General features: G+C 43.3%; 1 protein-coding gene across 5 annotated transcripts; it reads right to left on the bottom strand.

Moving 5' to 3' along the window:
- Window positions 1-80: 80 nt before the first annotated feature.
- Window positions 81-22,303, bottom strand: TMEM231 (transmembrane protein 231). Of its 5 annotated transcripts, none has more exons than XM_057534934.1 (6): window positions 22,072-22,303; window positions 21,802-21,971; window positions 7,870-7,998; window positions 7,404-7,547; window positions 4,630-4,711; window positions 81-2,887 (listed from the first exon to the last, which is right to left on the bottom strand). In XM_057534934.1, the coding sequence occupies exons 1-6, from the start codon at window positions 22,208-22,210 to the stop codon at window positions 2,766-2,768; spliced, it is 786 nt and encodes a 261-aa protein (XP_057390917.1). In that variant the 5' UTR covers window positions 22,211-22,303; the 3' UTR covers window positions 81-2,765. The 5 variants fall into 5 exon arrangements, with proteins under 5 accessions (XP_057390917.1, XP_057390918.1, XP_057390921.1 ...); XM_057534935.1 differs by having other exon boundaries at window positions 81-2,763; XM_057534938.1 differs by lacking the exon at window positions 4,630-4,711 and having other exon boundaries at window positions 2,777-2,887.
- Window positions 22,304-24,867: the final 2,564 nt, after the last annotated feature.

Raw genomic sequence — 24,867 nt, 5'->3', positions numbered from 1 at the left:
ATTTAGAATTTATGTGGTCACAAAGAACCAAAACTTCTTTTACAAAGCATGAACATGAAGAGAAAGAAAGAAGCCTTTATTAATTGCTTTATCAATCTTACATGATGGAAACTCACCTGATTCAAACAGAAACTGGAAAATCATTTGACAAAATAAGGGATTCCCCCCTGCCAAATATTAATTGTCTCAAACCATGGATGTAGTTATGGGTTACAGCCCAGTTGATAATATCCTGTATACTTCCATTTTTCCCCTCTTTCAGCTATAAGGTGTGATTCAGGTTCAGAAGCTACCAACATCTGATCTGTAAATAATCTAATATTCACCAGACGCAGTTGTAATTTTCCAGCCTGTGGTTTCCACATGCCATGTGGATTTCACCAAAAACTCGCATTTACTTGGGGCAGGGCCAGAAGACTTTTGCGAAGAGCTAACAAAAGCTCCAAGGTTTTTGGGCAGAGCCCTGGCAAAGCAAGGCTGCTGGTGAGTAACCCCAAGAAGTGTGCACAACCTCTGCCCTCCCCATCCTCCCCTTTCCAAATACTCTCCCTCTAAAGAGCCACATGCAACCTTCCAGTTTGAACACTTTAATTATAAAGTTACAAAACATCATGGTTCTTTATACACATTTTGCATGAAAATAATGTAATAAAATGCAAAGCCATGTTTATACACATCTTCAGCTATCTTTCCATATCTCATTACCTTTTGGTGATTCAAACCAGAAAACATTTTTTATTTAAATCTCAAGAAAAAAACTTTAGGCATATAAACAGCCCAAAATATTAAAAGAAAAAGCAGAGGGGTCAGTGTTAGGATATTTTTGTGCTTGGATACTTCAAAACAGCTTTGTTTCCAAAACTCTTATTTTGGTCAGCCTGAATGAAAAGGTGCTTTGGAAATAAAAACTGAGTCTCCAGGGTAAACTGAGGCATGCACTCAGGAGTGTGTGTGTGGATGGGAGTGAAGCGTGGATCACACAGGGCATGTCCTTCCAGTGCCAGTGATATCTCGGTATCATAAAGCAGGTCCAGCTGTCCTTAGGGCGAGAATGGAGAATTCTCTGCAACAGAGAGCCATTCCAGCAGTCTCTTCGGCAGACACTCACTTAGTCATGAGGGTAATCTGGCTGGACTGCGTGTCATTCTGCTAAAGGCCAGGCCCGGATTGGGCTGCCTGGGCTAGCATCCTCTTTATCCCCTCCCTGCTCCTTGTGTGTCCTCTCCAAAGCGGCCCACTCTGATGGGCGCCCTGTTCCTTAGTCGAGGGAAACACAAGTAGCTGGGCTTCCTGCTGGCCCTCCAAGTAAACTCTGTGGTTGTCAGGCAGTGGGAGCCAATACCAACAACGGCTCCTCTGTCACCCATGTCCTTTTCAAGAAGGGGGAGGGCTGTCAAGGAGAAGGAGTGGCAAGCGTCCAGGCTGTTGGGTGAGGGCCAAAGAGAAAGAACCTGTTGTTACACTCCTTACTTCCCCCACTGTTGCTGAGGGGCTTGTGAATGGAACAGCACTTCTGACTGCAGCCTGCTATTCCAGGGGCCCAGACAGAGGGCAAAGAGCCAGCCACAGCAGGGCAGGGATAAAGGGCTGTTCAGCTGAGCTACCGACAGACGACTGTCTGTTAGACTCGGGGCAGGTGGATGGATGGTCTTAGTGTCCTCAAGTCGCCCACCCTCCCGCACGTGCACACATGTGCTCTGGAGCGCTCCCTTTCTCACTCTCCAGATCTCCAGTTAAAGGCCTCTCAGTTCTGGAAATCAGTTCTGAATGGGAAATTTAGATGCCCAGGAGTGGAAAGTGCTGATGATTTGCATATCTATCACCAGAGAGCCCTGAAAAGAGTAAAACGTGGTTTACAATAGGGGGAAGAAATACATAGCATGTTTCTCAGTTCAAGAGAGGAAAAGTCTTTGCTTGACCAGAGATGGGACTCTTTCCAAGCTCTCTGAACCGACTGTAGTTTTCTCCTGAAATTCAAGTCTGAGACAAAAAACAAAAGCAAATTATAGCCTTCAGGAACCCTCAGAAACATTTCCACAAACTAGTCCGTGATTATTTTCGTAGGCGTGTAGAAAATATAGAATTTGTGTAGAGGGATATTAGAAAGGAATGTTCTTTGTCTCTGATAGGAAAAGCACACATGTGGGCAAGTGTCCACAGGCTCTTTTCAGAAATTTCGTAAGGTGACAGTCCTCAGAAGACAACAGTGAGGTAGCTTAGAGTTTTCAGAAAGGGTCTTCTTAAGATAAATGCTCCTTATACAGTTCTCCCTGGGGCATTGCTGTTACAGGGATTGTGGTCACCACCTGATTTTGAAACACAAATCTTTTGATTCTTTCAAACACCCAGAGGAAGATAAGTAGGATACTGACATACTGGATCCAGGCAAACTTTATCATTTCCCAGAATCCTGGTAGATAAGTACAAACAGTTAAGGAATCACAGATGACATTTTCTAAGGAAATGTTAAACCAAAGGGTTAGTTTAGACAGAAAATGGCAAAAATGTTTCAAATACCCTTAAGATAAAAGAGATAATAAAAGATTATTAAGATATAAATATGGATGATTCTGATATAGAAGAATTGCTCAAGAAGAAATATGAACAGGAAATGAATATTTTTTCCTGTATGAACTGCAGACAGACAGTCATTTGCGTGGGGCTACAAATGCAGCAATTTCCAGTCTGAGGCTTCCCACATCTGTTCCTTCCTGGGACAACTGAGGAATCCTTTCCTTTTTTGAAACCCAGCTACTGTTGGCCCTTTAACAGAAAGGATATGAGATGACTTCCATGGGGTATCGGATGACAGCATTAATCACAAATGGAGCTTCTGCAGCCCTTCCCACCAGCCAGATGGGGTTGGGGTCAGTCAGGATGGTGGTTACTGCAACACAGTGGGGAGTTAATCCATGAATGCTCTCTTCGGCAATAAAATATTGAGGGCTACAGAAGTACTCTGACCTCTCAGGCAAATTCTGCACTTCAGAACTCATACCAAAGGAATAATTCAAAAGGAAAGAGAAACTGAATGTTCAAAGTTGCTCACATATTATTTGTTAAAATACTTGTTAAAATAAGTTAAAAACTTGGAAACAGTCTATGTGTTCTACAACTGTTGAGTGGCTAAGCAAAGGAATACTATGCTACCTCTGAAAAGAAAACCAATTAGAACTTTGTAGCAGTGTGGGAAAATATTTATATTACAAAGTACAAAATATAAGTTAGATCATAAAGTGTCTCTAAACTATGATAGGAGCTGGGACTTCCCTGGTGGTCCAGTGGGGAGGACTCCGTGCTCCCAATGCAGGGGGCCTGGGTTAGATCCCTGGTCGGGGAACTAGATCCCACATGCATGCCGCAACTAAGAAGTCCACGTGCTGCAACTAAAAAAAAAAAAAAAAAAAAAGATCCTGCATGCAGCAACTAAGACCCAGTGCAGCCAAAATAAATAAAAAAGAAGATCCTGCATGCAGCAACTAAGACCCGGTGCAGCCAAAGTAAATAAATAATAAACTATGATAGAAGCTGTATTTAAAAATCTACACATGTACAAAGACTGGAAGGAATTAAGAAAGAAAAGTTGATTTGTAGATAAATGATTTTGTGTTCTAAAATTCTTTATTTTTGGAATAACGCTGCTAGTGTACTACATAAAATCAGAAAGAAATACTGGAATTGCAGTCCCCTCACTTGTTAAATGTCTGTGTATAGTACCTGTGATGTCTGGTTACCAAGTAATGCTTTAGATGCCTTTAGAGAAAACCTCAGACCACCAACCAGCCAGATGTGCTGAGTCAAGCACACACTCAGGGACGGCCTGAGAGCCCACCTCTTGAAAGGGATGGATACCCTCTGCCTTCCAGCTAGAACCTTGGGTGCTTTCTCCTACTGCAGCTGCTGACATGGGGTGAGTCATGCACAGTCCCTATTTCCACCTGAAAACTATGGACAGCAACTTGTCTTTGGCTTCTTTTACACTTATGGTGTGGGGAGGAACCACATATCTATATATATAAACCCATCAAGTCAGTGGTGGGATAAATATGGCAGTTAATTGGCACTAACCTGCCGGACCATAGGAGCAGTGGAGGGGATGGTTAGTGTGTGGGTCTTTAGATCAGGAGAAAAAGGACAAACCCTGAGCAACCTGTTCACCTTCCATAACTGAGCATTCACTGTTTTGGTTTTTTTTTTTTAACAAATCTATTTATTTATTTATGGCTGCATTGGGTCTTCATTGTTGTGCACGGGCTCTCTCTAGTTGCAGTGAGCAGGGGCTATTCTCCATTGTGGTGTGCGGGCTTCTCATTGCTGTGGCTTCTCTTGTTGCGGAGCAGGGGCTCTAGGCGCGAGAGCTTCAGTAGTTGTGGCACGCAGGCTCAGTAGTTGTGGCGCACGGGCTTAGTTGCTCGGCGGCGTGTGGGATCTTCCCGGATCAAGGCTCAAACCCATGTCCCCTGCATTTGCAGGCGGATTCTTAACCACTGCGCCACCAGGGAAGTCCCAAGCATTCACTGGTTTTGATACTTTCATATGATGTGGGCTCTAATTCTGTTTCTCTCCAATAACCCCATTAACCTGCAAAGTCCTTGAGAAGCAGCTGAATGAACTCTCCCCATGACTCACCGTTCCTTTCCTGATAGGCAGCAACAATGTGGGTGAGGTCGTAGTCACGGGCAAAAGGGCTGGTCCCATTGATTACAGATACCTGGGATTCAACAGGAGGATGTGATGTGAGCACCCAAGCGGCTTCCCCTCTTGTTTTTCTACCCTCCTGCCCACCCAACCTCAAAGACAACCCTCTTGTGCTTGGTGGCCCGTTCCAGTATTGACAATCTTTTCTTCAAGGATGAATGAACTCCTTTGCAACAATTTAAGTCATTTACTCTCAGTCTTTCTTTTTGCAGGGATGGAAACAAGGGGTCAATATCCACCTTTTACAAGTTAAAAGCTATTTATAAAATACCCCTTTCTATTCCAATGGGAGAAATGATTAATTTTTTTAAGAGACCACATTTTCAACTCCTTTGTCTTTTTCTTGCTTTTGCCTGGATTCTCTGTAATTGATCTCTTTGAAATACAGAGATGGAAATAGGATAAAGCACAAACAGTAAGCACATAATCCTTTGAAGAAAAGAAAGATCTGCCCTCTAATATCATATTCCTGTTGACATAATCTAATATACAAACCTTCAAATAAAAAGTGCTACATTAAGTTTATATCTTATAGTCTCCTCCTTTTTAAAAAACGTATGTTGGGACTTCCCTGGTGGCGCAGTGGTTAAGAATCCACCTGCCAATGCAGGGGACATGGGTTCGAGCCTTGGTCCAGGAAGATCCCACACACCGCGGAGCAACTAAGCCTGTGTGCCACAACTACTGAGCCTGCACTCTAGAGCTCGCGAGCCACAACTACTGAAGCCCGCGCACCTAGAGCCCGTGCTCCACTACAAGAGAAGCCAGTCCAATGAGAAGCCCACGCACCGCAGTGAAGAGTAGTCCCTGCTCCCCACAACTAGAGAAAGCCTGTGCGCAGCAACAAAGACCCAAAGCAGCCAAAAATAAATTAATTAAAACAAAACAAAACAAAATGTATGTTGATTATAGCTAGGTGACCACGAATCCCAATTTATCTGGAACAGTCCTGGTTTATGCCTATGATAAATGATAACATCTCATATTCATTTTCTAAAGTAGCCCAGCCAGGGACTTCCCTGGTGGTCCAGTGGTTAAGACTCCGTGCTCCCAATGCAGGGGGCCTGGGTTCTGGTCAGGGAACTAGATCCCGCATGCTGCAACTAAAAAAAAGATCCCGCACACCACAACAAAGATCCCACATGAGGCAACAAAGATCCCTCGTGCTGCAACTAAGACCTGGTGCAGCCAAATAAATAAATATTAAAAAAAAAAAAAAGTAGCCCAGCCCAACTTATACAGGCCTCCCTGTGATAATGTAAAGGTTAGTAAAAAGTGATCAGATACATGAGTTCTGGCCTCAGAGAGACAATTCATGGCTCCGTTACTTTCAAGCTGTGGGACTTTGGGAAAATTAATCAATCCCTGTAAGCTCCAGTTTCCTCATGTGTGAGGTGAGAGTTCATTCTCACATCAACTCTGAGTGCTTACAATGCGGCAGGCACTGTTTCAAGCGCTGGGGTGAGAGAAGACAGAAGACGGCAGCGCTTTTACCACTGAGGGAGATGGCAAATGAACAAACTGAAAACCTCTCTTTAATATTTCAGGTGGAGGTAAGAGGAGTAAACCTGGGTGAGGAATGATGGAGGGACAGGTAAACGTTCTTTAGAAGGAGTGTCAGGGAAGGACTGTGCTCAGGAGCTTTGAACAGGGACCAGAATGGAGCAATAGGATAAGCAACCTAGACAGGAGCACAGGGGGACAGCGAAGGACAAGCGGCGGCAGAGCAGGGAAGCTGCAAGGGAAGGCATCTCGTGAGTTTGCGGCAATGATTCAATGAGATGACACGTTTAAACCTCTTAACTCAGGCTGGCATAGGTTATATGCTTAACAAATGGTGGTTAGCATTCTTTTTCTTTTCTTTTTAAAATAAATTTATTTATTTATTTATTTAGGCTGCATTGGATCTTTGTTGCTGCGCGCGGGCTTTCTCTAGTTGCCACGAGCAGGGGCTACTCTTCGTTGCGGTGTGCGGGCTTCTCACTGCGCTGGCTTCTCTTGTTGCGGAGCGCGGGCTTCAGTAGCTGTGGCACTCAGGCTCAGTAGTTGTGGCTCGCAGGCTCTAGAGTGCAGACTCAGTAGTTGTGGCGCACGGGCTTAGTTGCTCCGCTGTGTGGGATCTTCCTGGACCAGGGCTCGAACCCGTGTCCCCTGCATTGGCAGGCGGATTCTTAACCACTGCGCCACCAGGGAAATCCCAGTATTCTTTTTCAAATGTTTTACATGAACTGAAAAAGATCACCTGAAACAAATACACCGTGTGTGTGCGCCCACGCGTGCGCACACCCAAAAACTATAAGCAATTCAATTCTTAAAGACAAAGACATATACTTTTCCTCTCTTTTTAGAAGTAAATACAGGGGTATCTGTCTCCATATTTTGAAAGAACTCATGGAAAGAATTCCTCAGAAATCCTTTTCTATGCCACCCACAAAGACATGCTATTTCCAATGTTCCTTTCTCCCTCTTCAAAGAACTTGACAAGCAGTAACATACAGGGACTTCCCTGGCGGTCCAGTGGTTAAGACGCCACGCTTCCAATGCAGGGGGCACGGGTTCGATCCCTGGTCCAGGAACTAAGATCCCACATGCCGTGTGGTGCGGCCAAAAAAAACCCCAACACACACACACACACACACACACACACACACACACACCAGTAACATACAGAAAGAAAAGAGATGGACAGTAAGCAGTATCCTTACGTTGTACCGAACATCTAGGCCACCATAGCTTAGGGGCTGCTTCTGCTGCAACCTCAGGTCTCCGTTCACATATAATTGGGACCCCGGAACAGCGAAGGAGGATTGGAAAAACGCCATGCTCTGCATCACGAATGTCGACATCCTCTGAAATCATTAGAAGGAGAGACAGTATCAATTTCGGTCAGATCCAAGGGGTTCTGGGTTCTAAGTGTCACCTGTCTGTGGTTGAAGCCTAGCCATCCCTCCTATGCCTCACTCAGCCACGCAGGAAGCACTCTGACCAGAACCCTCTGACCTATTAATAGCTCATGTAAATTAATGTGACCTCAATGAAAAACATTCAAATTGAACTTCTGCAGTTAAATCCCAAACGACACCTCTGAAAAGGGTCTTCTGCAGTGTGGGTTTTCCCAGAAATCAGAAAGGCGGCTCTGTTCTATTGAAAGACAAAAGGGAGAGGACTCACGTGCAGTTGGTAGGAGAAAGTCAAAATGAGCTGCACACCAAGAACGTGCTCCGTGGACTGCAGGGGAAGCTCCAGTTTAAAATGTAACATGTCCATTTTCCCATCCTGGTTCCTGTCTTCTTCTCTAGTCTAGGAAAGCCAAAAGAGGCCAGTGACCCCGGTCCTTAATAAGTCTGGGAGGAATCCATCTCACTGTTGGACATACACAGTGACTCATAGTTCTGCCACACAGAGGCATTATCTTCCTCACCGAAAGAAAAGAGAAAAAGGGACTTCCCTGGTGGCGCAGTGGTTAAAAATCCGCCTGCCAATGCAGGGGACACGGGTTCGAGCCCTGGACAGGGAAGATCCCACATGCCGCGGAGCAACTAAGCCCATGCACCACAACTACCGAGACTGCGTTCTTGAGCCCGCGAGCCACAACTACTGAGCCCGTGTGCCACAACTACTGCAGCCCGCGTGCCTAGAGCCTGTGCTCCGCAACAGAGAAGCCACTGCAATGAGAAGCCCGCACACCACAACAAAGAATAGCCCTCACTCGCCGCAACTAGAGAAAGCCCGCCCACAGCAACGAAGACCCAACGCAGCCAATAAGTAAATAAATAAATAAATTTATTTAAAAAAAAAAAAAAGGAAAGAAAAGAGAAAAATACATAGGTATAAGTGGATCAATGGTGGTGAAAGAGACACATGTGCATGGCCCCTAAACTGCATACTTGGGCTTCTCAAATATTCTAGGGCCAAACTGAACAAGACCTGGAAGTGGCAGTAACAACAGTGTAAACATCCGGATGCATTGTTCTTCTTCAGTTGCCTCATTTGATTTTTTGGTTTTATTGCTGGTGTTTTCTTTCCTTTTTAGAAACATGCCTGAGTTTGTATGGAACATTTAAATAGCATATCAAAACACACTTCTACTTCTCTAGAAGTCAACTTTTTAAAACAGAAAAGAAAGAATCCTAGTCATTATGCATTCCCCAAAAAGACTCAGCAGAAAAACACCAAGCTCTATTTATATATTCTTTAACCACAGTGCTTTGATTCAGATTCTCAGTGTTGGACTGATGTCAGGGCTTTATAGCCTAGTGCATCTTTTAGTACCAATCAACACAATGAAAAAGAAAGTTAAGTAAAATCAGTGAGGCATTAAAACTACACAGGTACTTTATAAATTATGGCCATGAAAGTAGGGAAGGGACCTCCCTGGTGGTCCAGTGGTTAAGAATCCGCCTTCCAATGCAGGGGACGTGGGTTCGATCCCTGGTTGGGAAACTAAGATCCCACATGCCGCGGGGCAACTAAGTCCTCGGGCCACAACTCCTGAGCCCGCATGCCACAACTAGTGAGAAGCCCCAGTGCCGCAACTAAGACCCGATGCTGCCAAAAATAAATAAATAAATAAATACTAAAAAAAAAAAAAAAAAGTAGGGAAAACAGAGATCCAAGGAGGGAAAAAGATAAATCACAGATCCTAAAAAAACACCAGAATCCAGTCTCACCTCATAGTGACCCTAAAATGACCCTAAAATGACTAGCAGGAAAGACTGTCACTGAAATGTGATCACTGGTGACATGATTCCTTGCCACAACTCGGGATCTTGTTACTACAACTGATCCTTTTCCACTGTAGGTTCCCAGAAGGATTCTGCTATGGGGTATCAGCATTCCCATCTGAATTCCCCATCTACTGATTCATTTGGTTTTCCACCATACCTTTATGTGGGGGAAGAGATTCTTTGTTCTTTTTCAGGCTAGTAAGGTCGTTTGAGATGGAGATATCTCAGTTTTCAGAACCTTTCAATCATTTCTTTCCTTCTGGACAATAATGTCCTTATCCTAGGCCTTGTTATAGAGAAACCTACCCTCTCTCTTCTGTTGGATACTATTTTCTCTGTCCTGTTACATCAGCTTTGCCGGTGTAGGCGAGGGATATCTGTTACCAGGGCTGACGATCAGGTTACCGAGGCAATTATGTATTAGCAATTACCAGTAGGATGGAAAAGAGGCTGTGAATTCACAGGCTTGTCTTCCTGTGAATTTTTTTCAGTTGGTATCTGGGAAGACTTGGAAGACAAAGTCAGGTTAACTCTCTGTAGTGGATCCATGGCTTTTCTGGATCTTTAGGGTTGGACAGGAAGACAAAGATCAACAACTTGCAAGAGAGAAGAGTGACCAGGAGGGAAATGCCAGAAGAATCCAGACTCTAACACAGTCTGAGAGGGAGAAAAACACGTTTCATTTGACCTTTACAATAAGGCGAAGGTAAGCAGAGCGAGTACTTTCCCCATTGTATATATGAGAAAACCAAGGCTCAGAGAGATTAAGGGATTTATGGAGTACGGCTACTATTGGTAAAGACAGGATATGAAACCACTTTGACTTCAAATCTGATCCTCTTTCCAGGATCTAAAATGTCCAGACTTAAACTCAAGGAGAAGATGTCGGTTATGAAAGATCTTTTTGCAAGAAGCCAGCACACTTTTACACCATGTTCACAGAGGACAGAGATCCAGCACAGCACCATAATTGGTGTCTACTTGTTAAATCCATTCATTAACCTGTCAAATATTTTCTTTTCCTTTTTTTTTTTTTTTTTAAATATTTACTTATTTGGCTGTGCTGGGTCTTAGTTGCGGCACGTGAGATCTTTTTTTAGTTGCGGCATGCGGGATCTAGTTCACTGTCCAGGGATCGAACCCAGGCCCCCTGCACTGGGAACGCGGAGTCTTAACCACTGGACCACCAGGGAAGTCCCAACATGTCAAATATTTTCTGAGGGCCTACTATGTGCCAGGCATTGCTTCAGGTTCTGGGAATATAATGGCAAACAAAATAGACAAAGTCCCCACCCTAATGGAGCTTACATTCCCAGCCAGGGAGGCAGGAAGTAAATCAACAAACAGATATGTGCTAACAGGTAGTGCTAAGTGTCACAAAGAAAAATGAAGCAAACTAAAATTAGAGAATGACCAGGATAGAACAAAAATTTTTATACAAAGTATTCAGGAATACCTGACTGTCCGAGAAGTCAGGTGAAGTGAGATGATAAGACATAGAAATGTCTTGGGGAACAGTGACCCAAGCTAATAAAGCACATATACTCTGGGTGAAAGCGGGTCAGTGTTTAACGGAGTGAGATGAGGCCAGTGCAGCCGAGCAGAGTGCATGAGCTGGAGACAGTGGAAGATGAGGGCCCAGACAGGGCCATGGGGATGAGTGATGGTGCAAATGGTGCATCTCCCACAGAGGACCTGTCACCAAGTAAGACTCTCGCTCCCTTGGGGCTGGCAAGGTGGGTTACATCGCTGTGCTATCACTTGGACCACTGATGGAATCAATTACCTAATTCCATTTACTTCAAACCAAGCTTAACACAAAATGCAACAGCTACAAAGGCAGGTGTTCAATGAGCTAATACTTTTTTAAAAACATTTTTTAAGAAGTTATTTATTTATTTTTGGCTGTATTGGGTCTTTGTTGCTGCACGTAGGCTTTCTCTAGTTGCGGCGAGCGGGGGCTACTCTTTGTTGTGGTCCGTGGGCTTCTCATTGCGGAATATGGGCTCTAGGCATGCAGTCTTCAGTAGTTGTGGCACACAGGCTTAGTTGCTCCGAGGCCTGTGGGATGTTCCCGGACCCGTGCTTGAACCCATTTCCCCTGAATTGGCAGGTGGATTCTTAACCACTGCGCCACCAGGGAAGTCCCCTCAGTGAGCTAATACTTCTTTAACACAAGTTCAAGATTAGTAACTAAAATCCAATGGGTGTGTCTGGCTAAGAGAATTCATAAATCACACCATCACCTTATTTCTATAAGGTATATGTGCAATTTGGAGCAATTTTTATATCCACGGTTCATCCTGTCTTGTCCCTCTGCATATCCCAGGAGAGAAGTATTATTACTAGTAATAATTAGCAATAGTTAGAGAGGTAGGTACTGTCATCCTCTTTATATAATTAGTTACACTGAGACCAAGAGAGGGTATGGAACCCAATGACAGAACTGGGGCTAGAACTTAAGTTTACTGACTCCTGATTCTATAATAGCCCATAAGAACCCTAATTTCAAAGATTTCTGGAGTTAAAACAGGTAATCCTTTACAGATATGTGTGAAATCAATACTAACATACTAGATAGGATAAATACAGGCATTGTTGGATTTAGTCAATGCTCATCAGTCCACCTGTATCAATCAGGGTCCAATCAGGAAGGAAGAAATTAAAATAAACAGTTATTTTAACAGGGGAATTTAGTATAGGGGATAATTAATAATACAGGCATTAGTGGACTAAAAAGGCAAACAGGGAACACTTTTGGCAGGATAACTACCTAGGGCCGGAGAAGAAAAGGAAGAGGCTGGCATTACCTCAAGGAGCTGGGACTCAGACCTCAAAAAGGGAGTGCTGTCAGCTGGTACTGGTACCTTTGGAGCTTGGACGAAGAACCCATGAGGGAGTCAATAAGGCAGGAGGAAAGATGTACTCCTTGCTGTTTGCATCACCCCAGCAATGGTTCTTCACCCTGGTTGCAATTTCTGGTTTTCTGCCACTCCCAGAACAAGGCTCACCATGCCTCCTACTGGCAGAATCTAACAGGGATCCAGTAGGCAGAGGAAAATGTGGTTTTCAGTATCTCAGCATGGGCATCACAAAGGAGAGTATAGGAGGGTAGGTTTGGAGCTGAGACAAGACCTAATAACCAGCACAGCATCTGACAGTAAGAGTAGCTAGCTGTAAATTTAACTAGTGCCATTGTTTCCAAAGTGCCTTGACTTGCAACATTTTTCTCATCAGGGATTCTACAGTATTTGATAGTTTGCTGGAATTTTATTTGGCTCCTGTTTGTTTTCATATCTTTTATTCTTTAGTCATACTCTTTTTTTTCTTTCTTTTTTTGCTGTGCCACGTGGCTTGCAGGGTATTAGTTCCCTGACCAGGAATCAAACCCAGCGACTGGCAGTGAAAGCACAGAGTCCTAACCACTGGACCACCAGGGAATTCCCTAGAGTCATATTCTTTTACTGAAGGTTAATTTCCTAGTTTATACCAGTGTCCACTTTACCATATACTTGTCATCATTGGGGTGTCCCATTTTTTCTTTTTAAGCTGATAGTGTTCTTTGACACCAGTCTTTGGGTCTCCAGCAAAGTAGGAACTACTACTCCATGTCTCCTAGACATATAAAATCCTTGCTACCTGCATTTCAATTAATCTAAGATATCATTAATTATAAAATGTACCGATATTTTATATACCTGTAAGAAAGCAAAAATAGTTCCAATTAAACTGACATAATGCTTTCTAATCACTAAGGGTATTTATTTTATACTTATTGAAAGAGCTTTTAGATTTAGGCATATTAATATCAGATATCCTATTTATGCGCATAGAAAAATATATGCAAAATAAATTGATCCAGGGATTCTTAAAACTTCTTTACATCGTGATTCTTTGACTCATTTATTGACTCAGTATTATCCATACTTTTCTATGCAAGTTTGTCCTTTGTGCCATGAAGCACACTGGTGCTTTTTTACAGCATTTAAAAAACATTCACAAAGGGAACTAAAGTTCACTGGTCTGGGTTCATAAGCAGGCTTTAAAATTCTGTGGAGTTATCCTATTATTAAGTGCCTCTTGAACCTTCCCTTACCTGCTTATCACTTGGTTCTTAGGGTTAAAATGTTTTATTATTGTCTCTGGGGTTTTCTTTCAAGTTGCTGATGCCCCTTCTGCAAGTTTGGTGCTGGTACTTTTCAGTTTCCATACGTAGGCAAAGAGGACTAGCCAAACCTGTCTTCTGGCCAACAGCTATTGTAAGATACCACTGACAGGCAGACACACTGATTTTGGAGATGTGAAAAAACATGTCTCGGACACACAGTACTCTCCGCTCATCTTCCTGCATCCTCTTGTAGTCTTCAGCCCGCATATTCTCTGGGTCACACATGCTTAAAGAACCAAGTCAGGGGCTTCCCTGATGGCGCAGTGGTTGAGAATCTGCCTGCCAATGCAGGGGACACGGGTTCGAGCCCTGGTCTGGGAAGATCCCACATGCCGCGGAGCAACTAGGCCCATGAGCCACAACTACTGAGCCTGTGCGTCTGGAGCCTGTGCTCCACAACAAGAGAGGCCATGATAGTGAGAGGCCCGCGCACCGCGATGAAGAGTGGCCCCCGCTCGCCACAACTAGAGAAAGCCCTCGCACAGAAACAAAGACCCAACACAGCCAAAAATAAATAAATAAATTAAAAAAAAAAGAACCAAGTCAGGCTCATTGAGGAAAAAGGTCACTCTGTGCTTTTTTTCTTCTTTCATTAGAAACAAGAAACTTGACTTTTAAAGCATTAAAAGCATAGGGACTTTAGAGATGCTGTCCAAGGTGAGCTGACCAAAGCAGAAACAAGGCCGTTTCTGACTTCTAAGGCATTTTCCCAAATTAGCACCCACAAAGCCACCTCCAAGCATTTGGTCAAACTTTGACCTAAAACCACTGCTTCCTTGGCTCTCTGGGCAGTTTCTTGGACAGGTCGTAGTCAGTCTAGCTTTATGTTCAGAGTTAGAAGAGTATTTTGCTGCACTAGGGTTAAGAGTATAAGATACAAAACAAGAAACCTTGGGGACTTCCCTGGTGGTCCAGTGGGTAAGACTCTGCGCTCCCAATGCAGGGGGCCAGGGTTTGATCCCTGGTGGGGGAACTTGACCCTGCATGCATGCCGCGACTAAAAAAAAGATCCAGTGTGTCACAACTAAGACCCGGCACAGCCTAAATAAATAAAAATAAATCTTAAAAAAAAAAACAAAAAACCCCCAAGAAACCCTTGAGCTGTAGTCCTGACTGCTCAGCTGAGAGCTAGAAATTGTCACTTAGCTCTGAGTCTCGTTCTCTTCATCTGTAAAATGGGGGTATAACCTCTACCTCACAAGGTTACTGTGAGGCTTAAAGAGATAATATACGTAAAAAATCAATGGCTAACACTTTACTAAGTGATTGTTAAAGGCCAAGTGTCACATAGAGGAATTTAAATATATTATCTAATGATAAAATGCTTAGCATATGCCAGAGGCATGGTAAATCAATAGCAATTTCAATTTTATTTATTTATTTGGCCGTGCTGTGGGGCTTGTGGAATCTTAGTTCCCTGACCAGGGATCGGAGTTGGGCCCTAGTCAGTGAAAGTGCGAAGTCCTAACCTGGAAATTCCCAATAGCAATTTTTATTACTACGGCTTGTAAGCATATCACCAGGATATCACCAACATGCTTTTAAAAAAATTTAGACATAATTCACATACCATAAAATTCACCTTTTTGCTACAATTCAGTAGATTTTAGTATATTCACAAAGTTGTGTGACTATCACCACTGATTCCAATTTCAAAACATTTTCATCAGCCCCAAAAGAAGCCACATACCCATCCCCATTAGCAGTCACTACCCATCTCTCCTCTCCACCAGTTAATTCCCCAAGTTCCTGGAATCCCTAATCTACCTTCTGTCTCTACAGATTTGTCTATTCTGGACATTTCATCTAAATGGAATCATACAACATGTGCTGTTTTGTGGTTGGATTCTTTTTTTTTTTTAAATAAATTTATTTATTTATTTATTTTTGGCTGTGTTGGGTCTTTGTTGCTGTGCACGGGCTTTCCCTAGTTGCGGTGAGCAGGGGCTATTCTTCATTGCGGTGCGTGGGCTTCTCATTGTCATGGCTTCTCTTGTTGTGGAGCATGGGCTCTAGTCATACAGGCTTCAGTAGTTGTGGCACGTGGGCTCAGTAGTTGTGGCTTGCAGGCTCTAGAGTTCAGGCTCAGTAGCTGTGGCGTACGGGCTTAGTTGCTCTGCGGCATGTGGGATCTTCCCGGGTCAGGGCTTGAACCTGTGTCCCTTGCATTGGCAGGCAGATTCTTAACCACTGCGCCACCAGGGAAGCCCTGGATTCTTTTACTTAGCAAAAAAGTTCATCCATGATGTAGCACATATCATGACTCCATTCCTTTTTGTGGTTGGGTAATATTCTCTTGTATGGATATAACATATTTTGTTATCCATTCACTCACTGATGGACGTTTGGGTTGTTTGGACTTTTTTTTGGAATTGTTATTGCTCTTATGAATGAGGCTGCTATGAACATTTGTGCACAAGTTTCTGTGTAGACATGTGTCCTCAATTCTCTGGGGTACACATATGCCTAGGAGTAGGGATGCTGGAACACATGATAACTCTATGTTTTGGTTTTTTTTTTTTGGAAAGAAAATCACTTTATTCTAATTAATTCACAAACAAAAGCTTGTTTAAGAGGCCACACAAACATCCACCCAGCCCCAAACTCAACACCATCTCATGAGCTTCTACATGGTGAGAATACCCTCTTCCACTGCAATTCTGAAGCACAAAAGCTATTAACGATGGAGGAGAGGTTTAACTGGTGGCTTCACACTTTATATCTTCACTATCAATTATATTTTTAATGCTAAATCAACGTGGTCATGAGAGATGATTTTTCATGCCTTCGGTTGGAACTTCTTGATGAAGCTAACCCGTTCACCAATTTGCACTGTTTCAGCACCTCACTGAAACCTTCACAAAGCTTAAGGTCACCCTGGTTCAGTGCACACTCCAAAAACTATTTCACCTCAAAAAAGCATGGGCCATTCTGCTGCTGCTGTGCTGGCTGGGTTCCCTGAGGCTCCCGGTAAGCGATGTCAGGCCTTGAGGGCTCAGCATTTCTTCCTCCACTGAAGCCACCAGGGAGGGCATGACCCAGAGTGTGGCCGACGGCAGAACTCACAGCCACGCCGGCTGCAGTGGTTGCCACCTGGGCCATCAGACCTGGCTGCCGGGGAGCAGAAGCAGGGGAGCCAACAGCAGACGGTGGAGCCGCTGCGGGTGGCTGAGCTGCGGGCGCGGGCCTGGGCGCGGTTCTCATCTGAGCGGCCCGGCTGCCCGGAGGGGCCACGCCGGAAGCGCGGCTTCGGTTTCCACGCGGCATCGTAAATGCGCGGCGAAGCGGGGTCTAGAAGAGCGAGGATAACTCTCTGTTTAACTTTTTGAGGAACTGCCAACTATTTTCCAAAGTAACTGTGGCATTTTATATACTTACCTGCTTTTAAATTTTTACTGTTTTTTTTTTGGTTTGCTTTTGTTTTACACGGCACTTTCAAAATTTTTCCTTTAAAAATTGTTGTCATTGTAATTTAAAAATCTTGAATATGTATTACATTCCCATGTTACAAAATTATAATGGTACAAAAGGCTATGTAGTGAAAAATTTCTCTCCCACCTTAACCTCAGCCACCTAGTTCCTTCCCCAGAGCAATCAATGTTGTCAGTTTCTTTTGAATTCTTCCAGAGATAGCTGAAGTATGCATGTATGTGTATGTAAATACACACATTCATATATTTTTTGGGTTTTTTTCTATTTTTATACAAATGGAAGCATATTATATACAATTTTTGTTTTTTACACTTAATCAATTTCTCTTGGAGGTAATTCCACATCAATAGATATAAATCCAACTTCATTAAAAAAAAAAAAGCTATGTAACATTCCACCAGGTAGATGTAACACAATTTTTAAAATGAGTCTTCTATTGCTACATAGATTGTTTACCATCTTTAAAAAAAATTATTTATTTATTTATTTTTCGCTGCGCTGGGTCTTCGTTGCTGCGCGTGGGTTCTTCTCTAGTTGCAGCGAGCGGGGGTTACTCTTTGCTGTGGTGTGCAGGCTTCTCATTGCAGTGGCTTCTCTTGTTGCGGAGCACGGGCTCTGGGCGCGTGGGCTTCAGTAGCTGTGGCACTCGGGCTCAGTAGTTGTGGCTCGCAGGCTCTAGAGGGCAGGCTCGGTAGTTGTGGTGCACTGGCTTAGTTGCTCTGCAGCATGTGGGATCTTCCCGGACCAGGGCTTGAACCCATGTCCCCTTCATTGGCAGGCGGATGCTTAACCACTGAACCACCAGGGAAGCCCTGTTTACTATCTTTTGATACTATAGATAATGCTGCAATGAGCAACTTTTTACATATGCCATTCCACATGTGTGCACAAACCTTAGGATACCTTACTAGAAGTAGAAGCAGGCACGTGAATTGGTAATTTTGACAAATATGGTCCTGCAAAGAGGTTGTATCAATCTACACTCCCACCAGTGATATACAGGAGTGTTTGCACAATTCCCTACATCTTGCTCACGGTGCTAAGAAACTTCAATTTTTGCCTATTTGATAGACAAAAAAGATATCTCAATTATTCTTAATTTGCATCTCTCTAATTACGAGTGCGATTTCAGATGTTTAAGAGTTATGTGTTGAGAAATAGAATACTGCCTGCCATATCAGTAAACAAAGGATGTCACAGTCATTGGCGATTGATTACACCCACCGCTGACGGTGAGCTGGTGAGCCCTGAGGGGACTCAGGACAGAAACAAAGAATACCTGCCATCTAGCAGCCATCAGACTGCAGCCACTCCCCATGGTGCACCCTGAGGAAATTCAGGATGTGAAAACACAGGATACTGGCCCCAGACAGCTGAGGTGTATATCAAAGGAATGATTTCAGTGAGCCCAAACTCTTGCATCTTCCCATACATAGCAAAGCGCTAAATTCCTTAACTTGAGATCTAGTTTTCTTTTACTAACAGTAATCTTTTGTTCCTACTACCTGCCCTTTGTTGCAAAACTCCTGTATATCCTACCTCACCTCCTTGGAGCAGTTTTCTCAGGGTTACTAGAGATGCTGCCTCCTAGGCTTGAAGTCCTCAGTATGTGTGCCTAATAAAACATAACTCTCAACTTTTAGGTTGTGCATATGTTTTTTTAGTTCACAGTGTGTTTTGTCTTCTATAAACTGTTCATATTCTTTGCCCATTTTTTTACTAGGTAGTTGGTCTTTTAATTATAGATCTGTAGGCACTTTATGTTAGGAAAATTAGCCCTTTACAAGTGATACAAATAGTAAAACTTTTTTCCTTGCTGTCATTTGTGTTTTGGCTTTGCTTATGGTTTTCACCAGGCCAATGGTTTTTTAAATTATATACTTGCATTTATCAAGTTTCTTTTATGCCTTCTAAATTTTACATCATACTCAGAGATTTAAAAGCTTTCACTCATTTGTTTCAGTACTTTTATGATTTCATATTTTAAATTTAATTTTGATCTATCTGGACTTTAATTCTGCTGTACAGTCTCTGAGGACTAGCTCCATCTTTACTCACTGATTTAAAATGCCACCTTTGTCATATTAGGGTCCATTTCCATACTTTTTATATAATTCCCCAAACCACACTACTTTACTTATTAGAGTTTAAGGTATAGTTTAATATCTGGTAGACCTCTTTCCCTTGTATTGATATTATCCTTTTTCTCCTAGAATTTTTGCTTATTTTTTTTCTGTACTTCCCTTATATCTTCTAACTATTTATTTGTATCTCATGATTTCAAACTATTCTCAAACCAAGAGCTCAGCCAGCAAGGAAGCAAATAATTTACTGAGAAAGACTGTAGACGACAAGGTCATAAATTACTTATAGACAGAGGCTTAGAATGGAGAGAAAAAAACGACTAAGAAAAAGGAGCTTTGGCTTTATGTTTTACAGTGTAAAATTGCCCAGTATTAAAGAGGATTGATAGCTCTGGACACCATAAAAACAAGAGGTAGTCTTGGCTTCACAAAATCGCAACACACACACCAGAAGTAGGGGGTTTGTGGGCAGTGCTCTCAAGGGAGTGGTTTCTGGTTACAGAGATAAGAGGCTAATTAGCAATCCAACTGGGAAGCCAACCCAGTTCATGGTGGATGAACAAGTGAAAAGAACACATGAATGAAACCTAATGCTGTATCCTTGTTTTCATGATTATTTTAAGTTTTCATGATTATTTCTTAGACTCAAGTAACCAGAAGAGTATGATAGATAGGAATATACAAATGCAAAGAAAAAATTTCTACCAAAAATTTAAAAGACAAGGAATGCTAACCTAAAGTCAAACTAACAAGTTAATTTTTTGTGTGTTTGTAATACAGACAACAACAACCACCTTTGTTTCCATTTTTGCAAAGGAAACACAGGTGGAACAGGAGAAGTACAGTGGGTTTACAGGGAAAAGGAAGTGAACCTCGATGCTGGCCTCTCACCCCCAGTCACCCTTCCCCAGAGGCATTATAATCTCAAATAAGAATAAAAATGGGCAACATGTCACGATTAGGGAGGAGCTGTGGAAAGAAATTTGTCTCTACTCCACTTCTACTTTTAAATAAATTTAAAAGACCTGATCATTTAAAGAATCAAAGTGTTCAACAACGTTTGTTACAAAAACCTGCAGGCTTCCACCCACAGGGCAACTAATTTTGCCTCATTTACCTTATTATTTAGAACTGTATCTCCATGTCTTTACACAACCTTAGCATTGGCTGGCACTTCTCAACTTCCGTTTCAGGCATCCTCTATTGTCTTCCAGCAAGGAGGGATGATTTAGTTTTCTTTCCCCCTCCCTGCCAGCCAGCGCTGCCGCCTTCCCATCCCCCCAGTAGCGTTAAAGTCTTACTTTGGTTAGTCAACATTCAGTGTTCACCAAATTATGATTATGTAAATCCTATTCATAACTCTGATTGCTTTTCCTTACTTTTTATTTTTCTGGAGTTAATAATTATTTTATTTGCTTGCTTAGTTTTCTATGTATTTATATAATTTCAACAAACAGCTTCTATTCCAATTCCTCACAATTTGATGTTTAAAGGTGTATGACTTATTCAAAATCTTCTTCACTGCAGTATTCTAATAGTGAAAAAGTAAAAGCAAATCAAAAATCCACCAACAGGCAACTGGTAAATCCACCGCAGTTTTCCATATCATGAAATACTTTGCAGACCTTAAAACGAAGGTTAATTAACAAGTATTGATACATGTACCAAACTGAGCCTTTAATTTTACGTCATTATACGTACCTGTAACTCTTTAATATTTTACAATGAGCGTGCATTTTTATAGTCAAAAAAAAGGAAATTTAAAGTAATCATAAAAAGTAATCGGAATCATATTTTGTTTGCGGTTATTCATATCACCAATCAGATTTTGAAATTTTTGTCATTTTGTTTAGTTGCTAGGCAAAAAGTCAATTTTTTTTTTCCGCTACACAAATTTGACTGTAGGCCAATCATCTCAGAGATGGCTAAAGAGATTCAACTTTGGAAGAAGGAAATCCAGAATTTTCCTACTTCTAATGTTTTCAGAAAATGAGTGTAAAGGGGGTGATTGTATAGTTAGCCCTCACTTATCTCGAACCAGATACCAGATTACAGACAGTAAAATGCTCCATTTTCATCCCAGACAGCGGCAGGATGGAGCGGCATCTAAGGAGGCGAGCCCAGGGAGGCGGGCCTGGGCCAGAAGCACATTCTGCGCAGGTTGCTTAACCAACCAGCACGTTGGCTTCCGTGTGTCAGTCTGCCTAAAAATGCCTGCCCTATCCGTTCCTACCGAGTGCTGATGCACGACTGCAGCTGCACGACGGGGTAATTAACTAGAACACTGCTGGGCCTTCACGACTCATAAGGCAACTTTCGCGACCACCCTTCCATTAGGAAGGGGCAGGCCCACAGAAGTGACGGGGTCGGACACAGGTTGCCCCCAGGCTTCTAGCCTCTGTATAGGACACAGACGCTGACAGCTGTAGCTGACTTTATTAGGGTGGTGGACGGCTTGGAGAAGTCGAATGAAACAACAAATTTGCTCCCCAGGAAATTAAAGATAAGCTCGGGTCAGTGAACTTGTGCACACAACTTCCCGTGGGTTCGTGACTCCCTCAGACCCAAGCCGGGCTTCCCCGGACAGGGGCCGGGGCTCCGGCCGCGGCCGCTCCCTCCCACCCACCCCTTCCCCCATCCCCACCGCAGCCCAGTACCGGCGGGCGGCTGGGCCCAGGCAGGAACCACGCACCGAAACGAGCGGGACGCGCAGGTGATCCCCCTGCAGCCGGTTGAAGGCGGGGAACGTGCTCCAGGCTAGGAACCCACCGTGCTCGGGTCCTAGCAAGGCCACGAGCAGCACCTGGTGCTGGAAGCGCACGGTCGGCTGCTCCTCATAGCTGCTCCGTTTCAGCCAAAACCCTGAGGTAAAGAGGGCGGGAGGCGGAGGGGTCGAGGTCAGGGAGGCCGGCGCGGTCGCCGCGGAGAGCCGCGTCGCGCACCGGCCGGGGGGCAGGCTCACCGTGGCTCCGGAAGGCCACCAGCAGTGGCGGGATGTACGTGAGCGCGGCGGACAGCATCAGGAACAGCGCGGCCTTAGAGCAGAGCCCCGCGCGGTAGCCCCGCTCCACTGGGTGAGAGAAGAGCTCGTAGAGCGCCATGAGAGCAGCGGTGAGTCGGGCCAAGAGCTCGGGATTCCTCTGCGGTTCCAGAGATTCGACAAACTTTGGCTTCTCCTGGTTGCCATAGCCTTGGTCTCCACGGCAACCGACGGGGCAGGGAAAGGAACCAATAGCAAGGAGACGGGCCTCGGTAGGGGTGGGGCTAACGGGGCGGTGCCCGCAACTGAAGTGTAGTCGTCGCTTTACGCGTTACTTGCGCTTTCCCAAAGGCGGACTGCTTCTGTGCACCAAAATCGTAGCCATCGCCTGTGTTAACATTTTTGTAAAATAAGATTCTCATAAATGTTGACTTAAAGTAAATACTTGCATATGTGTCATCTGTTAATCCCCAATATGGTTCATTGTATACTTAAGTCCAACCAGTCAAAGCACACCCTACATTGGAGGAAAACACAGACAACATAAATGTGGCCTTGATCCTGGACCTGGTCCTGGGCCAAGACCAAACCATGTCTCTTTGTCTCCAAACTTTCTATCGCTTTCATTATACTCCATAGCCGGACAGACACGGAAACAGGACACAAATCTCCCTGCTCTTCCGAGAGAGAGAAAGGATAATTACTATATAGCTCTGCTATACTTTGTTATCTTAATTGGGCACAAGCTTGGCTACCTGTTTTAGGGGAAGCTATGATCTTCTCCAAAGATAATGTTGGAGTATCACTTAATTGAATGCTTTCCCCCCACTCCACCCGCCCCCTAGTATTTCGAACATGGCAGAAGGAATTTTTTTTTAAACATGGTCAATAGCCAAGTTCTTCATCAAAAGGATCACATTGCAGTTCCAAGAGATAGTGTGAGGTTTGTGCTCAGAATGGAGTCCAGTAGTAGATGCTCCTATTTTGAAGGCAACCTAGAAGAGTTTTTTTCCTTCTAGTATATTGAGGTATAATTGACATACAGCACTGTATAAGTTTATGGTGTACAGCATAATGATTTGAGTTACATACATCATGAAATGGTTACCACAAGTTTAGTGAATATCGCTTATCTCATATAGATTAAAAATTAAATAGAAAAAATTTTTTCCTTCTGATAAGAACTCCTAGGATTTACTCTTTTATATATAACATAGAGCAGTGCTAATTATATTTATCATGTTGTACATTACATCCCTAGTACTTATTTATCTTATAACTGTAAGTTTGTACCTTTTGACTGCCTTCATCCAATTCCCCCCTCCCTCCACCTTGCCTCTGATAACCACAAATCTGATCTCTTTTTTATGAGTTTGTTTTTGAAGTATAATTGACCTACAACACTATGTAAGTTCCTGTTACACAACGTAGTGATTCAATATTTCTATACATTTCAAAATGATCACCACGATAAGTTTAGTCACCATAACCTGGAAGTGGGTTTCAGATGAAGAGAACAGCCGAGATCCTAACAACACAGAAAGAGGTCAAGATGTCCCATAAGGGAAAACTATCCAGGGCCCTTAGCACAGTCCAAGGTGACAATGTAATCAGCCATAAGTCATTTTTTTTGACATATCTGGTCCATTACCACTCAGTTTTGCTTTAAAGCTTTTCTGGGGTGGCAACACAGCTCTTAAATACAACAACTGTTAGGCTTAAATCTATGTTATGATTCTGCCATTATACTGTATTTATGCTTTAAGTGAATGTCTTTCATTTATTTAAATAACCAGGGGACTTCCCTAGTGGTCCAGAGGTTAACTCTGCACTCCCAATGCCAGTGGCTGGGGTTCAATCCCTGGTCAGGAAACTAGATCCCGTGTGCATTCTCCAACTAAGAGTTCACATGCCGCAACTAAGAAGCCCACACACAGCAACTAAGAAGTCCACATGCCACAACAAATGATCCTGCATGCCACAACTAAAGATGCTACAAGGAAGATCCCGAGTGCCGCAACTAAGACCCAGTGCAGCCAAGATAAAAAAATAAATATTTAAAAAAAACCCATTAAAATAAAATTTAGAATAGATGGTTCTGATGTTGCTTCCTGAGGGTGGCTCTGCTGTGAGGAAGGAGGTGTTTGCCTCCAAAGCTCCTTCTTTCAGAAGGAAACACATGCTGTAGCTGGTGTCAGCTTAGTCACTGCTGAAACGGAGGTGACTACTAAGAATTTGGGTGTATGAAGTGCTTCAGCCTCCTCTGAGATGCCATGAGCTTTGCAAAAGTGTTTAATAATAACAGATACTAATATTTACTCTTTGCTTCCCTGATTTGAGGAAACTACTTTTTGTGGTTTTATTTCAATTCTTGACAGAATATTAAAATTTTTTTAAATGCTGAAGATTTGTCTATATTGTGTCATTTTCACACATTCTTGACTAAGAACTGACTTCTCAGTTTCCATTTCCATAATTTTCTCGTGTTTTATGCAATTTACCTCCAAGGACAAAGAAAGTCGTTCTCTAAAAACTATGCATTTTAATCATATTTTAGGGCTTCCCTGGTGGTGCAGTGGTTAAGAATCTGCCTGCCAATGCAGGGGACACCGGTTCGAGTTCTGGGTCGGGAAGATCCCACACACCACGGAGCAACAAAGCCCCTGCGCCACAACTACTAAGCCTGCGCTCTAGAGCCTGTACTCTGCAAGAGAAGCCACGGCAATGACAAGCCCGCGCACCACAACAAAGAGTAGCCCCCGCTCGCCGCAACTAGAG

The sequence above is a fragment of the Balaenoptera acutorostrata genome, chromosome 19 (assembly GCF_949987535.1).
Source record: "Balaenoptera acutorostrata chromosome 19, mBalAcu1.1, whole genome shotgun sequence".
Classification (NCBI taxonomy): Eukaryota; Metazoa; Chordata; class Mammalia; order Artiodactyla; family Balaenopteridae; genus Balaenoptera; species Balaenoptera acutorostrata.
Note: the sequence above shows the minus strand (reverse complement) of the source record. Positions and strands in the feature narration are given on the sequence as shown.

Coding starts and splice junctions, on each gene's coding strand:
- TMEM231 (XM_057534934.1), bottom strand. CDS start 22,210: ATGGCGCTCTACGAGCTCTTCTCTCACCCAGTGGAGCGGGGCTACCGC. Junction 7,999..21,801: donor TGCGCGTCCCGCTCGTTTCG/GTGCGTGGTTCC, acceptor TGGCTTTCCTAG/ACTAGAGAAGAAGACAGGAA. Junction 4,712..7,403: donor GCCTAGATGTTCGGTACAAC/GTAAGGATACTG, acceptor GTTGAATCCCAG/GTATCTGTAATCAATGGGAC.